Raw genomic sequence first — 18,110 nt, forward strand, 5'->3', positions numbered from 1 at the left:
TGGCATGACATAAAAAGGTGTTTCATAATGTCGTGAGCAACTGTTCCTCATAGACATTCCTTTAATTCTATTGGAGTTGCGCCAAGCCTTATGATTCTCGCAATGTCAGTGAAGTTCTGAGGTCGTTCTAAAGTGAGTATCCATAGTCTATGTTCTCGTCCTGATCTTATTGTTAGATATCTGGAAAGAGACAACCTTGTCTGCAGTACATTTACCAACTGCATTTGATCATATGTAGCTACCTTATCTTTGACTATTTGCGACCAAGCATTTTTCTTCATAAACTTAGAATCACAAATGTAGTTACGGATTTCACTAAGCAGATTGTATTTGGAAACAAGCCGTAACATGTTAAAAACAGGTGATTTCATATCAAACTTATTCTTGTATATCAGTGATTCTTTACAGTGGTATTGGCCAAGGCGGGCTAAAAACATTTGTTTAAAGCTGTATCTTGTATTAGCTTTCCACAGACAAGTTTTGTTCTCTCCGTAGAGCACATAGTAGTGCTGATATGGACTCCAGCATATACTACAGACCATTTAATAGGGAGATTAGTTTATCCTAGATACAGGTTTGCAGGTAGGGATGCTCTGCTGCATCCAAAGGTTACAGCAGCGCTTTAACCAACATCGTATTTTAGCTGCCACTTATTTGCATATATACTAGCCACATAAAGAAACTGTGCACACAGAAAATGCCTTCATAATTGGAATACAACACAGCAAAGACGAAATGATGTAGACACGTTATAAGCTGAAGTATCTGACCACAAGAAAATGTCAAAAGAACATGAACAATATCCATAACGATGACGTCAGAAGTTCAAAATCGACTAGGGGGTCACACGACGAAGTCACAAAGTCAATAACGGGTATGACAAACGTATGCGTGAAGCACAGCAGTGCATCGAAGACGCATAGAGGCTAGCAAATGAGCATTGAAGGACTGGGGAATGGTCTGGGACGTGGTCACTGCTGTCTGGAACCTGTATCTGAGATGAGTCACCCGAATCCATCTGTCCTGTCTTGGCGTCGTTACGTCGGGAACGCCCAGAACGTGGGTGGTCGGCGACGTCATTACTGTTTCGATAACGCCTGACCCATGCAGATATCGTGTTACGATGGCATTGGAAATGTGCTGCCACCTGTTGTTGGCTCATTCCTGCTCGAACCATTCCAATGGCTTCATGACGTTGAGCAGATGTTAATCTTGGCATGATGTGCATGCGACTTCTCATGTGAATTGGTGAACTTTTGAATGACCAAAGATCAAGCTTTCGACAGTGACAGCAATTTCAGAGTTTCACATGTTGTGTGCATCTGTACGGGCTGCTAGTGCAGTAACACATTGCAAGGCCTTAGGCCACCGTCAATGACGTCACGTCGCCTGGCACGTGCATGAGCCTTTGATTGTCTCCAATGCTTGCTATGTTCACAAATGTATTTATGTATAAATACGCTGTGTGCCTATATTTATATTGTTTGTGTGCACAGTTTCTTTATGTGGCCAGTATATATAGTTCAGTCACCTTCAACAGTCTTTGGAGATATGTTGGATTATTGGTGAGAAACGTTTTGTCATCGGCTAGTCGTATTCCTGGGCATTTCTTAAAACTTAAAAAGAAAAACAACTTACACATGAATGCATTGAACTATAGGATAGGCGTAGTATCCGCCAGAGTTTTCCCTAATTCCAAGATTGTAGAGTTTGTAGAATAGACCGACAAACCAAACACGGTTAAATGCTTTCTCGTTATCAAGGAAATCTTTTTCGTTATAGTATACAATACTTTCTACAAGTGTAAGAGCTGCTGTCTCAGCACTGAAGTCTTTTCTAAAGCCAAATTGGAAGTTGTAGGGAAACGTTATATTTTCAGCTGTCCACTTTTCAATTATGTTAAGGAGCAATCTTTCAAACAGTTTACTAAGAATCGACGTTAATGTTTATCCTGTGTAGTTGGAGAGGTCAGCTTTACTTTACCGTGGCCTTTATGCAGGGGCAGAATGTGGCCAACATTAAAAGCTTGTGGAATGTACTCGTATGTGATGATATTGTTGAACAATATCATGATATGTTTTATTAAAGATCTACCTGCATAGTTGACATGCTTGTTAGCGAGTCCATCGGACCCTGTGGCTTTGATATTTTTTTAATCTTTGGACGATGGCTATAATCTCATTGAGAGTGAATAGTTCATTCAACGGTGAATACATGTATCCTTCACATATATTTTTACTTTCCTCCAAACATTCAATATTTGATATTTCTATTTACATATTTCTTTAGTAAAGTGATTATCAAAGTTACTTTCCATGTTTGGTACAGATAGATCCTTGAAGTATTGACCAAAAGTGTTACAGATATTTTCTGCATTATTGCCTGCATGATTTTTGTATACTACACTGGTTACTAGACCTGTAGCTCGTTTATACTTTTTGTAAGCTTAAAATATTCATGTAAGTCCATTTCCGCTGCTTGTTGGATTTCTTTCAGTCTATCATCTATGAGACTTTCCTTCCATTTATGGTGGAATTCCACCATTCATCTCCGGCGTTGTTGATCATTTACTTGTCATCCCAGGCCAATATAGGCAGTAGGCAAACAGAAGACAGTAGGCAAACAGAATCAGTGTAATAAAAAGGCGACAGCCCACGTGGTCCATTTTCTGACCAGTCACTAACATCCATAGACACATTTGTTATCAAGTATTGAGCAGAAAGGAAATAGCACAATTACTCGATACATCTGTTTTCCTCGTCTCTGACATCACAATATAAACTAAACTGTTATATACTGAGAAAACATTTATTGTTGTGTAGGGCCGCCAAGAAGTGCATTTGGGAATCTTAGAAGAACTGAATCAAGTTTTTCAAATGCCGCAGTTGATCAAACGCGTTATAGGCGCAGAATCGGCAAGGTTTGAGTACGCATACATCAGAACATGAACAAATGACAATACTATGTCTAGTATATGTACAGCAAAGTTCAAATAAAATGACAATACTAAGTAAAGCACAGAGCAAAGTGTCAACAGAATGACAATGCTAAGTCTAGCACAGAGCAAAATGTCAACAAAATGACAATACACTACGTTTAGCAAACAGCAAAGTGTAAACAAAATGACAATGCTAAGTCTAGCACAGAGCAAAGAGTCAACAAAATGACAATACTAAATCTTGCAAACAGCAAAACTCAAACAAAATTACAATACTAAGTCTAGCAAACAGCAAAGTGTCAACAAAATGACAATACTAAGTCAAGCACAGAGCAAAGTGTCAACAAAATGACAATACTACGTTTAGCAAACAGCAAAGTGTCAACAAAATGACAATACTACGTTTAGCAAACAGCAAAGTGTCAACAAAATGACAATACTATGTCTAGCAGCAAAGTGTTAAAAATGGCATTCCAATGTCTAGCAAACAGCAAAGAGTTAACAAAATGACATTACTACGTCCATCAGCAAAGTATTATAAAAATGACATTACTACGTCTACCATACAGCTGAGTGTTAACAAAATGACAACACTGTGTCTAAAACACAGCAAAGTGTTAACAAAATGACATCACTATGTATAACCTACGACAGAGTGTTAACAAAATGACTAGAACTGTGCCAGAAACATTGAAACAATAAATATAGGGTTATCTATGGACAGTTTTTTTTACAAAATATGTATTAAAACGTTTCTCTCGTCATGTTTTAAGTAGAAAGTTTCAATAATCATTTGCTTTTTTTGTCTGATCACGTGGTGTTGAAAGACCCGGACGATAAGGATCAACTTTTGAAATGATACATCACATGTATAGTCTACAAAGGTACTCCACTGTATGGGACATGGCCGTATGTCTTCAACTCGTGTCTCACTTCTTCTGGGGCTTCTGAACCTGGCTGTACAGCTCGGACATCTCAGCTATAAAACAAAAGTCTGAATACAAACATGTGGCAGAATGAAGTTACAGACATTTCCCGATTCCATTGTATTCCATGCACCTATTGTACTATGAAGTGCCGAACAATCCTTGGAAACGACATTGTTCGACACACATTGTTCGACTCGGGATTCGAACAATGTGTGCAGCCAGTAGTTGGTGAACACAAGTGCCATATAGCTTTTGTTTGCTGTAAACGCCAGCTGTTAAATGGCAGACAGATCTTGTCGGGTCTCCGGATTCATGATATCGATTCATATGATAAACATGGCTTACGTAGGACGTGTTCTAATCCGGGGTCACTCGGGTAGTAAACTAGAATGCTGTCATATGTGAAAACTACTCTCGCGAAGAACCAATGTTATCTCTGAGTCAACTGCCCTGTTCCTTTCTTCAAACTTTTTTGTTTGTTCATCATCAATTTGCAACTAAAGCATTCATTTGTCGGCTCGAAGTCACCAGTCTGAATGAACTACACTCCATGTGTTCCGTGTCATGCTATTGGTAGAACATTACTAAGTTTTCTCCTGAGACATGCACACATTTAGAAGCCTTTCTTTGTTTATTAAAACTTCGCGGGGTCAGCGAGAAATCAATCTTCCAGAGTACGAATTCGTCCCGATTAGGTTGCAAGGTTTATAAGCACCGCACTGACTATCATGGGTGATGTGTCGATATATCTACGATTTTGATGACAGGCATTGACACAACTGACATAACGTCCTATTATATAACTGATATAATGTCCTGTGATATAACTGACATAACGACCCGTGATATAACTGACATAATGTTCTGTAATATAACTAATATAATGTCCTGTGATATAACTGAGATAATGTCCTGTGATGTAACTGGCATATTGGCCTGTGATATAACTGACATAATGCCCCGTGATATAACAGACATGGTGTCCTGTTAAATAACTCACATAATGTCATGTAATATAACTGACATAATGCCATGTGATGTAACGGACATAGTGTCCTGTGATATAACTGATATAATGTTCTGTGCTATAACTGACATAATGTCCTGTGATATAATTTACATAATGCTCAGTGATATAACTGACATAATACTCTGTGTCATATAACTGACATAATACCCTGAGATATAAGTGACATATGTTCTGTGACATAACTGACATAATGCCATGTGATATAACTGACATAATACCCTTTTACATAACTACCATAATGCTCTGTGATATAACTGACATAATGCCCTGTGATATAACTGACAGTGTCCTGTGATGTAAACAATATAGTTTCCTGTGATATAACTGATATTATGCCCTGCTGTAACGCCCTGTGATATAACTGACATATGTTCTTTGACATAACTGATATAATGTCCTGTGATGTAACTAACATAATACTCTTCGATATAACTGACATAATGTCCATTAATATGTATGCTATAATGTTCTGTGATATAAATTACATAATGCCCTGTGATATAACTGACATAATGCCCTGTGATATAACTGACGTATGTTCTGTGACATAACTGGCAAAATGCCATGTGATATAACATAATACTCTGTGACATAACTACCATAATGCTCTGTGATAATACTGACATAATGCCCTGTGATATAACTGACAGTGTCCTGTGATGTAAACAATATAGTTTCCTGTGATATAACTGATATTATGCCCTGCTGTAACGACCTGTAATATAACTGACTACAACCTTGTCAGTTCAACAGGCTTTCAGTCAGTCATCCAAAACTATAAAACTCTGGTACATCTTCAGCGCTGCTTTATTTTTTATGACTGAAAGAGAATTCTAAGACATTCCTTCATGACATAAAAATGGTCCAGGGAAATTATTATTCAATTAATATTCAGGAGTATTAGTCTTTCCTTTATAAGTTTGTCTTTGTTTGTGAGTAGTCTCAGTGTCAGGTTGAGATCTACTAGGGGACTCACCATTTAGTGTTAATGTTCGTTGTTTATCTGGGATGGCATATATGTCTACAATCACACTGTCAGGTTGAGATCTACCAGGGGACTCACCATTCAGTGTTAATGTTCGTTGTTTATCTGGGATGGCATATATGTCTACAATCACACTGTCAGGTTGAGATCTACCAGGGGACTCACCATTCAGTGTTGATGTTCGTTGTTTATCTGGGACGGCATATATGCCTACAATCACACTGTCAGGTTGAGATCTACCAGGGGACTCACCATTCAGTGTTGATGTTCGTTGTTTATCTGGGATGGCATATATGTTTACAACAACACTGTCAAGTTGAGATCTACCAGGGAACTCACCATTCAGTGTTGATGTTCGTTGTTTATCTGGGATGGCATATATGTCTACAATCACACTGTCAGGTTGAGATCTACCAGGGAACTCACCATTCAGTGTTGATGTTCGTTGTTTATTTGGGATGGCATATATGTCTACAATCACACTGTCAGGTTGAGATCTACCAGGGGACTCGCCATTCAGTGTTGATGTTCGTTGTTTATCTGGGATGGCATATATGTGTACAACAACACTGTCAAATTGAGATCTACTAGGGCACTCACCATTTAGTGTTGATGTTCGTTGTTTATCTGGGATGGCATATATGTCTACAATCACACTGTCAGGTTGAGATCTACCAGGGGACTCACCATTTAGTGTTGATGTTCGTTGTTTATCTGGGATTGCATATATGTGTACAACCTCACTGTCAGGTTGAGATCTACCAGGGGACTCACCATTCAGTGTTGATGTTCGTAGTTTATCTGGGATGGCATATATGTCTACAACCACACTGTCAAGTTGAGATCTTCAAAGGGACTCACCACTGAGTGTTGATGTTCGTTGTTTATCTGGGATGGCATATATGTCTACAACCTCACTGTCAAGATGTGATCTACCAGGGAACTCACCATTCAGTGTTGATGTTCGTTGTTTATCAAGAATGACATATCTGTCTAAAACCACACTGTCATTGAGATCTACCTGCGAGCGCCAGGGGATCTGACGGAGACAGTACCAAGTACTACACCAAGACATAGAAAATACACGGAGCCAGAAGTACATGGTTACACATGGATCAGTGTCAATGTCCCGAAGATGGTGACAAGGTTCAGAGACTGACATCAGACATTTGATAGACAGAGAGGGGAAAAGGGTATATGATGCATGAAGGATTTAACCAACATAGTTTCGTTGCTCATCGTTTGTGAAATTCATAAAATAGTGGCTCTGTAAGTGAGTGAAAACCACGAGGCTTGCACTTCCATCTGTGGTAATCTATGCCATAGACTCACCCTGGTGTTTAGCTGCCTGTCCCACGTCTCCACCGTAACTGTCATACAGGACGTTGTCCACCATCCCTGCAAAGAGGATGGGAAAATGAACCTGAACAAACTGGCGTTAGACAACAGAGGAGAAAAACAAACAAAAGTATAAAGGAAATGTTTTATTGACTATTTTTACATATAATCAAACACATACTAGTATTAGGTCTTTGAATGGCATTTAGAAGTGATACACTTATAAATGGCTACACAATTACTGGCGTTGATGTGTGATTGGCAAAGGATAAATGGAAACCAACACTTAATAGTTAATTAGTGTTGATTGGTGATGAACAGTGTACAGCTGGTAGCCGGGATTAAATTATAATTTATAGGCCATCCATTGTTTAGCCATCATGTTTGTTGTCTTATTACTTTTGTTGTACATGTACATATATATGCTCTCTGCTTCATACCATTCATTCACCTGATTCAGGATTCTCCGAAACGTTGTGTTCTCCACAATAAAGAAGTTGACATCCATAAAACCTCTCTTCCTTATGCTAGTTTTCTTAAATCCATCAAAAGGTTTAAAAGTTGTATGTACTCACCAGCATCTTCTCTTTGTTCAGGATCTTGATGTCTGATAAGTTAGAAATGTAGGATTACATTAATTCTGGGTTTCGCCACATACATAATCGGACCACTTCAGTTAAAACTGAACAGTGAAAACCACGCATAGCTCAAAAATGTATTAATTTCCTTTTTGGTAGAGATCCTTCTGAACCATTGTTTAAATTTCGATTGTATGTCCTTTAGTGAACAGATGGGTAGGCCGTTTAAGGTGCCATACTCCATTTTGTCAGAAACGTCTGATCAAGGGTTCGAATCCTGTGTGTGAAGGCAGGTGATCAGTTTGCACCCGGTCGTGGGTTTCACCCAAAGTGTATATATCAAATACCTTCATCACCTCGGCTTTCCAACCACATCAAGATTACACGCCGTGATATTACTGAATGCTTAAGAGGCGCTAAACGTATCCGCGTTTGAAGGCATTATTATCTATTGGCTGAGGATAATATACTTCGACTGTAGAAGAAAAAGAAGGAGTTGTATTGTATTTTAGGCCAGCGGCACACATATAGAAGAAACAATAATAACAGTCAATTACACAATCGAATGTTACATGCAGTATAACACCAATTTAGATATGCAGTATTTTTCAATACGTTATTTCTTACGACTGTTGATTGTTGAAGAAGGAGAAGCTCTTCTGAGCCACATACGGAGTAAACAAAATACAGAGCAAATTACACACTCGGATGTTACTTGCAGCTTATTAAGAGTAAGATATGTAAAGGCAAAGTGGATTTTATTATCTATACCACTTTTACATAACATGCAAATCCTTTCATATTATCAATCCCTATTTCCCCACCTTCTTTGTACAGTACTGATACTCGTATTGTCACCTGTGAAAAACAGCAATAACGGCAACAATTCCATGCCATAACTGTAAAGTGTCACTTTAATTCCTCGTTCTTTCCATAATCTGAGAATTAAGAGGTACAATGTATCCGTATACATACCTATGATCCCCATTGACAGGCTCCCGAGCTGCTGAGGAAATATAAACAGAACAACACTAGACAGAGATCATCAGTACTGAATTACTACCTTTACAGGTTTCTCTTTTATAAGCTATTTATACACTGTTGAATAAATGGGGAAACGGATAGTGTTAGTAGCAGGGGAAGTGTATAGCGATTCTGAAATTTGAGAATAGGTTAATCAAAGTGAACGATGACATAAACTATATTTGGCATCCTCCCTAACTCGCTGTGCAGAATTACGGCCCTTTGGCATTCCAGGAGCCAGTGGAACGTCGGTGGAAGCCTGAGCTCGGTTTCAACGTAGTGGAAAACGTCTAAGACATACAGAACTTGAGGCCTTAATCCACAATAATCTGATAAACTGATAACATTGAAATCCATTTTTGATTTGCATTAAACCAAAACACATCAAACACTTTTCCCAGACCTCATTGAGATTCCCTGATACAACAGATATTCAGTTTTATCATCATGAACCTAAACACACTCACACCTCCATCATTTACCTGCACTGCCTCTTACATAAAGTTGTGTCACTAGATCTCGGGACCGTGAAACCCAGAATTGTGGGTCCGAATCCTAATTGTTCACCCTAAAATGTGTAGGTTTGACTGCACCCGTACTCGTGGGTTTCACCAAAGTGATAAACGTCCATGACAGACATGACCTCCATGACACACATCACCTCCATGACAGACATGACCTCAATTACAGACATGACGTCCATGACAGACATGACTGACATGACCTCCATGGCAGACATGACCTCCATGACAGACATGACCTCCATGACAGACATGACCTCCATTACAGACATGACCTCCATTACAGACATAACCTCAATTACAGACATGACGTCCATGGCCTCCATGGCAGACATGACCTCCATGACAGACATGACTTCCATGAGAGACATAACCTCCATGACAGACATGACCTCCATTACAGACATGACCTCAATTACAGACATGACGTCCATGACCTCCATGACAGACATGACCTCCATTACAGACATGACCTCCATGACAGACATGACCTCCATGACAACCTCCATGACAGACATGGCCTCAATGACAGACATGACCTCCATGACAGACATGGCCTCCATGACAGACATGACCTCCATGACAGACATGGCCTCCATGACAGACATGACCTCCATGACAGACATGGCCTCCATTACAGACATGACCTCCAATACAGACATAACCTCAATTACAGACATGACGTCCATGGCCTCCATGGCAGACATGACCTCCATGACAGACATGACCTCCATGAGAGACATAACCTCCATGACAGACATGACCTCCATTACAGACATGACCTCAATTACAGACATGACGTCCATGACCTCCATGACAGACATGACCTCCATTACAGACATGACCTCAATTACAGACATGACCTCAATTACAGACATGACGTCCATGACAGACATGACTGACAAGACCTCCATGGCAGACATGGCCTCCATGACAGACATGACTTCCGTTACAGACAAGACCTCCATGACAGACAAGACCTCCATGACATACATGACCTCCATGACAGACATGGCCTCCATGACAGACATGACCTCCATGACAGACATGACCTCTATGACAGACATGGCCTCCATTACAGACATGACCTCCATGACAGACATGACCTCCATGACAGACATGGCAGACATGACCTCCATGACAGACATGACCTCCATGACAGACATGACCTCCTGACAGACATGGCCTCCATGACAGACATGACCTCCATGACCTCCATGACAGACATGACAGACATGACAGACATGACAGACATGACAGACATGACCTCCATGACAGACATGACCTCCATGACAGACATGACCTCCATGACAGACATGACCTCCATGACAGACATGGCCTCCATGACAGACATGACCTCCATGACAGACATGACCTCCATGACAGACATGACCTCCATGACAGACATGGCCTCCATGACAGACAAGACCTCCATGACTTGCATGACCTCCATGACAGACATGACCTCCATGACAGACATGGCCTCCATGACAGACATGACCTCCATGACAGACATGACAGACATGACCTCCATGACAGACATGACCTCCATGACAGACATGGCCTCCATGAGAGACATAACCTCCATTACAGACATGACCTCCATGACAGACATGACCTCCATGACAGACATGACCTCCATTACAGACATGGCTTCCATTACAGACATGACTTCTATGACAGACATGTCATCCATGACCTCCATGACAGACATGGCTTCCATTACAGACATGACCTCCATGACAGACATGACCTCGGCCTCTCACACACACACGCACACAAACACACACAAACACGCACGCACACACACATGAAGCTGACACGACGTGAGACAACTTGGACACTGCTAAAAGTGGCGTTGGACACAACCCATACACGTCATATGAAACTCAGGTAACCTGTGAAATCCTTTTGGAAGCATCATTAAACAAAACTCGCTCCATCACTCCCTGGTACACAATACAGTACTTACAGCCATTGTTTTGTTTTTCTTTCTTTGATCGAAGTAAACAGCAGACGGTGAGGATAGCAGCCAGTAGGACAAGTGCGCCACCAACAGTTCCACCTAGGATGGTTGTCATGGAAGTCACAGAGGGAGTTTGGGGATTTACCGAGTCCTGGGTTCTGCCTTCAGTCGTATACCCAGCACTGTTTGTATCCGTAGCAGGGGCTGTCGACTCAGTAGTTGCGTCAGGAGTAGAGCCAGGGACACCAGCCGTAGCAGTGACGTGGGATGTTGATTCTGAGACGTTAACAAAATATGAGCAGTGATTACAGATGAAGAAAACGATCAAATATATCAAAAAGCGTTTAGAACATGTTTGTGGTATCCCAGTTCTCTATATCTATTAAAGAGTGACGAAAAGTACAACGTATTGCAATACATAATACGTCTGAATGCACTCTCTGTTAAGAGCCCTACTATGTTGCTATACATGTGATTCCGGCTGGTGGTGAAGTCTAGGTTAATATAGGTTAGTGTTAGAAACAAAAATCGTAATAGTCCTGTCCACGAGAATTGTACCTTTGAGTAAGTCTTAGTGACTGGCAAAAGTTCAGAGAAGACATTTTGGCATAAGGAATAGAAAAATAACAGGTTGAATGTGCAATTGAAACTGTAGGAAACGCTACTCAATATCCTCTGAAGGAAGACGCGGCAGTCGTTGAAATTGTATACAAAGACAACTAGGTTCTCGATTCACTTTGCGATGGTGAGGATACCTTAAGTTGTACCTTATTCGAAAGCGAGTGTTCCATTTGGACATCAAAGCTAGAACACTGATAATGTCAGATAATACCTGTAGCCGATGCCACAACATGGACATGAAGCTTCTGGGTTGTTGATTTTTCGATTTGACACGTCCATGTTCCTTCGTGCTCCTTGCTGATGTTGGAGATTTTCAGAGCATGTTTGGCGCAGTCTTCATTTCCCAATGATAGGCCAGGCAGCGATACTGGTTCTTGGGTTATGTTGCATAACTCTTTGTTGAGCTCCACATACGCAATATAGTCCCGCTGCTTGTCAGTTTTGTACCAGGTGCCTCTATCTGAAACCGCACCTGTACACTCTAATACAACATCACTGCCCGCCTGGACTGTTGTATTTTGATTGACCCGAGATGTCGCTGAGAAAGAAATACAAATCATATAATATCACATTCTGAATCATACCATCACATTATGATTATACGTAACGCCATTAAACCCTCCTGGGGAAAACGTTCATACTATATAGTTGAGGATATATGTGTTTGTTGTTTACCATCGAACCAGACAATGAGTTTGTAACGTCCTGGGTGTATACAGTAGAAATCAATGTGTGGCTCGTCAGTATCAATTGCAGCTATTGCATACTAATTTGTATATGGTGCAAGCGGCACATTACTCCACTGAACCATTTTCCACTGGTGGCCGGGTGGTTGAGGCGAAGCAATTCGTTGTGACGATGTTTCATCACTTGGTCACGACAGAAACCTATGACTGTGGGTTCGAACCAAAGTGGTAACACATGCATTACCTTAGCCTCTCCTCCCAGAGCAAGCCAGAGTTGCGTCCCTTGGTCACGACAGAAACCTATGACTGTGGGTTCGAACCAAAGTGGTAACACGTGCATTACCTTAGCCTCTACTCCCAGAGCAAGCCAGAGTTGCGTCCTTTGGTCACGACAGAATCCTATGACTGTGGGTTCGAACCAAAGTGGTAAGACATGCATTACCTCGGTCTCTACTCCCAGAGCAAGCCAGAGTTGCGTCCCTTGGTCACGACAGAATCTTATGACTGTGGGTTCGAACCAAAGTGGTAACACGTGCATTACCTTAGCCTCTACTCCCAGAGCAAGCCAGAGTTGCGTGCCTTGGAGACGTTTACCACTACGTCTTCGGTGAAATCCACGAGCCCTGGTATGGTGTTGACAAACTTTGAAACACATCTGAACTCCAAATGTAAGCCATCAACTGCCATGGCATGGTAGAAACGTATGAGTATTATTATAGATTCAACTCAAAGAATGCGTATGCATTTTCTTTTTCAAAACTGGATACCACGATCATTTCAGACACATTTTGCTTTTAAAAACACACACATGCACATACATACACACAGACGCACGCACACGCTCACACATGCGCTCGCAATCGCACATAGCTTTAAGAACACGTCGTTGTTGTGGTCTCACTATCGCTGCCATAGAATGAATTATAACTGTTACTACTAAGACAGACGTCAATGGCCAGAAATGAAGCCAAGTAGCAATGCAACCATGCTGACATACGATCGGAATCCCTTGATCAAATTCAAATACAATTTACAGTCGAAACAAGTACATCACGTGACCTGCAATATCTACCTGTAATTACTGCAGTTGTACTGTCCACTCCATGTATCCAGACACACCACCAAAACATGATGACCTGGAATACCTACCTGTAATTACTTTAGGTTTACTGTCCACTCCATGTATCCAGACACACGACCAAAACATGATGACCTGGAATACCTACCTGTAATTACTTTAGGTTTACTGTCCACTCCATGTATCCAGACACACGACAAAAACAAGATTCCAGAATAGACAGGTACTTGTCGAGAATGCATGATGTTGGAATGACAATGTTGTCACAAAACGTTATGTCAATATAAGCCACAAAGATCAATTCCAGTCCAAGAACACCACCAGAACGTGCCAACGGCACCTCACCAAGTAGCGACGGCACTTGGCGATTGTGAAACAGCGAGCGCACCCCGCCCTAGCAGTTGACAAATGAGGATACGTCTGTGAGTTTGTCGATGTCTACCTCAAGAAAACTTTAGAGATTTCAATCCAGGCGCCTAGACCAAGAGAAACACACACAAAATACTAACGTTTCTCCTGACTAACAAAGCTTCATTGTGTCATATTAAGTAGGGTGAAATGAGTGAAACCAGGAAGTATTAGATGAATTATAAAACTATCCTGGCAGTGGGTAACTAAGGTCCTGTGTGGGTGTGAGTGTGTGAGCGTGAGTTAATGTGTCATACAGTATGCATTTGAACACCAACCCGTAAGAGGCCTACTTTTTAACCCAAGGACTCGTGCGATGTTGAACTATCAACCACCCAGATAGCATTCAAACGTTGGCCCAACGTTGGCAATGTTGGCAAAACCATATCTGGGCAACAACAGTTGTACTTGAATGGGACTCAACCCAAAAGTATCAGAATCTGCAAGAGTAAAGAGAAAATATAGCATATGTTACATTTAACATGCTACATGTGACATCTCTCTTTCAGATGGGTAATCACAGAGAGATGGGTAATGAGAATGGTAATGAGATCTTATGCTCGGCATGGACATATGTATCAATATAACTGAACATGTTGATGTTGTTTTATTCTGTGACAGTGTGTAAAATATTTCTAAAATCTGGTGACACAGTAAAATAGGAGTTCACAGCAGGCACGTGCTACACTATGTACACACGAGTCTGTGAGTGTTACATCCGGGTGATAGGACAGGATGACATGATATTCCCCAGCGAAATCCGTGAGCTGCACGGATGTCAGTAGATACAGTTAAGGATGTTACGTTAGGGAAAAAAAATCTGACACTTTTGTGAGGTTAACTTTGTTAACTAATACTAGTATTTTGCAAAGTATTGCTCACTATTGGTGTGTGTGCATAGATTTCCAAAGTGGGTGTATGTGCACAACTTAAACTTTATTTTGAACGTGTCTACATAGATTTGCATTGCAGGTACCACTTTGCTGGTGCAGTGTGTGCGTGCGTGCGTGCGTGCGAGCGAGCGTGCGCTGAGATTCCAGTAATGGTTCCAGGAATGCCTGTGATAGTATTCCACTTGCGTTGGTCGATTCTCATGATGTTAATGACGGGATTGTCTGGTGCAGACTCGATTATTTACAGACCTCTCCACATAGCTGGAATATTAGTAAGTGTGGCGTTAAAAAAAAAATAAATTCAGACACAGTTATACCGGCTCTTGCGTTTAATCCCATGTCAAAATGTATATTTTGACATCTTTTGGTATGGCGCGGCCGGTGAACTGACCACTTACCGAACTCCTACAGAAGTAATAGGTGTGTGTGCACAATGCAGATTATCTTCAATTTTGGAATGAATTCAAACTTCGGGCTCAGGCAAACAGTGGTCGCTATTCACAGTAAAGAGTGCAACAGCACCTGCATTAAAGAGACCCAGTGGTCGCTATTCACAGTACGGTGTATCTCCTGGTCACGCCAGAATGTTCGAATCCTGGTTGTGTAGCTGCACCAAGATTAAAGAGACACGTGACCAAGTGGTCGCTATTCTCAGTGCTGAGTGTATCTCCTGGTCACGCCAGAATGTTCGAATCCCGGTTGTGTAGCAGCACCAAGATTAAAGAGACACGTGATCCAGTGGTCGCTATTCTCAGTGCAGAGTGCATATCCTGGGCTCGTCAGAATGTTCGAATCCTGGTTGTGTAGCTGCACCTAGATTAAAGAGACACGTGACCCAGTGGTCGCTATTCTCAGTGCAGAATGCATCTCCTGGTCACGCCAGAATGTTCGAATCCCGGTTGTGTAGCAGCACCAAGATTAAAGAGACACGTGACCGAATGGTCGCTATTCACAGTACGGTGCATCTCATGGTCACGTCAGAATGTTCGAATCCTGGTTGTGAAGCTGCACCAAGATTAAAGAGACACGTCTCCCAGTGGTCGCTATTCTCAGTGCAGAGTGCATTACCTGGGCACTTCAGAATGTTCGAATCCCGGTTGTGTAGCAGCACTAAGATTAAAAAGACACGTGACACCGTGGTCGCTATTCTCAGTGAAGGAATACCAAGTAGAGGATTTGTCAACAGGAATCCCTAGGCGAGGACTAAGGTGAGACCCAAGGTGAGAATGTGCCTGCAGGAATCCCAAAGCATGTACGTGCCTGCAGGAATCCCAAGGTGAGGATGTGTCAGCAGGAATTCCAAGGCAAGAATCTGTCAGCAGGAATCTAAAGGTGAAGATGTGTCAGTAGAAATCCCAAGGTGAGGATGTGACAGCAGGAATCTCAAGGTGAGGATGTGTCAGGAGGAATCCCAAGGTGAGGATGTGTCAGCAAGAATCCCAAGGTGAGGATGTGACAGCAGGAATCTAAAGGAGAAGATGTGCCAGCAGGATTCCAAGGTGAGGATGTGTCAGCAGGAATCCCAAGTTGAGGATAAGTCAGCAGGAATCCCAAGGTGAGGATGTGTCAGCAGGAATTCCAAAGCGAGAATCTGTCAACAGGAAACAAAAGGTGAAGATGTGTCAGCAGCAATCCTCAAGTGAGAACGTATCAACAGGATTCCCAAAGTGAGGATGTGACAGCAGGATTCACAATTTGAGGATGTGTCAGCAGGAATCCCAAGGTGAGGATGTGTCAACAAGAATTCAAGGTGAGAATGTGTCAGCAGGAATCCCAAGTTGAGGATGTGTCAGCAGGAATCCAAAGGTGAGGATGTTGCAGCAGGAATCCCACGTTGAGGATGTTGCCGCAGGATTCTAAAGGTGATGATGTGACAGCAGGAATCCTCAAGTGAGGATGTGGCAGCAGAATTCCCAAGGTGAGGATCTGTCAGCAGGTATCTAAAGGAGAAGATGTGCCAGCTGGAATCCAAGGTGAGGATATGACAGCAGGAATCTCAAGGTGAGGATGTGTCAGCACGAATCCTAAGGTGAGGATGTGTCAGCAAGAATCCCAAGGTGAGGATCTGTCAGCAGGTAACTAAAGGAGTAGATGTGCCAACAGGAATCTAAAGGTGAGGATGTTGTAGTAGAATTCCCAAGGTGAGGATTTGCCAGCAGGAATCTAAAGGTGAGGATGTGTCAGCAGGAATCCCAAGGTGAGGATGTGTCAGCGGGAATCCAAGGTGAGGATTTGCCAGCAGGAATCCAGAGTGAGGATGTGTCAGCAGGAATCCAAAGGTGAGGATGTGTCAGCGGGAATTCCAAGGCGAGAATCTGTCAGAAGGAATCTAAAGGAGAATATGTGTCAGCAGCAATCCCAAGGTGAGGATGTGTCAGGAGGAATCCTCAAGTGAGAAGGTATCAGCAGGATTCCCAAAGTGAGACAGTGTCAGCAAGAATCCCAAGATGAAGGTGTGTTAGCAGGAATCCCAAGGTGAGGATGTGTCAGCCAGATCCCAAGCTGAGGATGTAAAAGCAAGAATCCAAAGATGAGGATCTCTCAGCAGGAATCTAAAGAAGATGTGCCAACAAGAATCCAAGGTGAGGACGTGTCATAAGGAATCCAAAGGTGAGGATGTGTCAGCAGGAATTCAAGCTGAGGATCTGTTAACAGGATTCCCAAAGTGAGGATGTAACAGCAGGAATCTAAAGGTGAGGATGTGTCAGCAGGATTCCCAAGGTGAGGATGTTTCAGCAGAAATCCCAAGGTGAAGATGTGTCAGCAGGATTCCCAAGGTGAGGATGTAACAGCAGGAATCCAAAGGTGAGGATGTGTCAGTAGGAATTCAAGCTGAGGATGTGTCAGCAGGATTCCCAAAGTGAGGATGTAACAGCAGGAATCCGAAGGTGAGGATGTGTCAGCAGGATTCCCAAGGTGAGGATGTTTCAGCAGAAATCCCAAGGTGAAGATGTGTCAGCAGGATTCCCAGAGGGAGGATGTAACAGCAGGAATCCAAAGGTGACGATGTGTCAGCAGGATTCCCAAGGTGAGGATGTTTCAGCAGAAATCCCAAGGTGAAGATGTGTCAGCAGGACTCCCAAGGTGAGGATGTAACAGCAGGATTCCCAAGGTGA

General features: G+C 42.1%; 1 protein-coding gene across 2 annotated transcripts in view; it reads right to left on the reverse strand.

Annotated features, from left to right (window-relative positions):
* Positions 1-14,221, reverse strand: part of LOC124261731 — a 34,856-nt gene extending 20,635 nt beyond the window's left edge. Inside the window, exons 1-6 of one of the 2 annotated variants that reach the window (XM_046696082.1) lie at positions 13,842-14,221; positions 12,141-12,467; positions 11,315-11,584; positions 8,774-8,801; positions 7,796-7,827; positions 7,215-7,280 (exon numbers count right to left, since the gene is read on the reverse strand). In XM_046696082.1, coding sequence (XP_046552038.1) covers positions 7,215-7,280; positions 7,796-7,827; positions 8,774-8,801; positions 11,315-11,584; positions 12,141-12,467; positions 13,842-13,935 — 817 coding nt within the window. In that variant the 5' untranslated portion in view covers positions 13,936-14,221. Of the gene's footprint in view, positions 1-7,214; positions 7,281-7,795; positions 7,828-8,773; positions 8,805-11,314; positions 11,585-12,140; positions 12,468-13,841 lie in introns of both variants that reach the window. The other variant, XM_046696081.1, reaches the window with a different exon arrangement.
* Between the last annotated feature and the right edge of the window lie 3,889 nt (positions 14,222-18,110).

Source organism: Haliotis rubra, unplaced genomic scaffold, assembly GCF_003918875.1.
Source record: "Haliotis rubra isolate DU_JTF1 unplaced genomic scaffold, ASM391887v1 Scf806, whole genome shotgun sequence".
Classification (NCBI taxonomy): Eukaryota; Metazoa; Mollusca; class Gastropoda; order Lepetellida; family Haliotidae; genus Haliotis; species Haliotis rubra.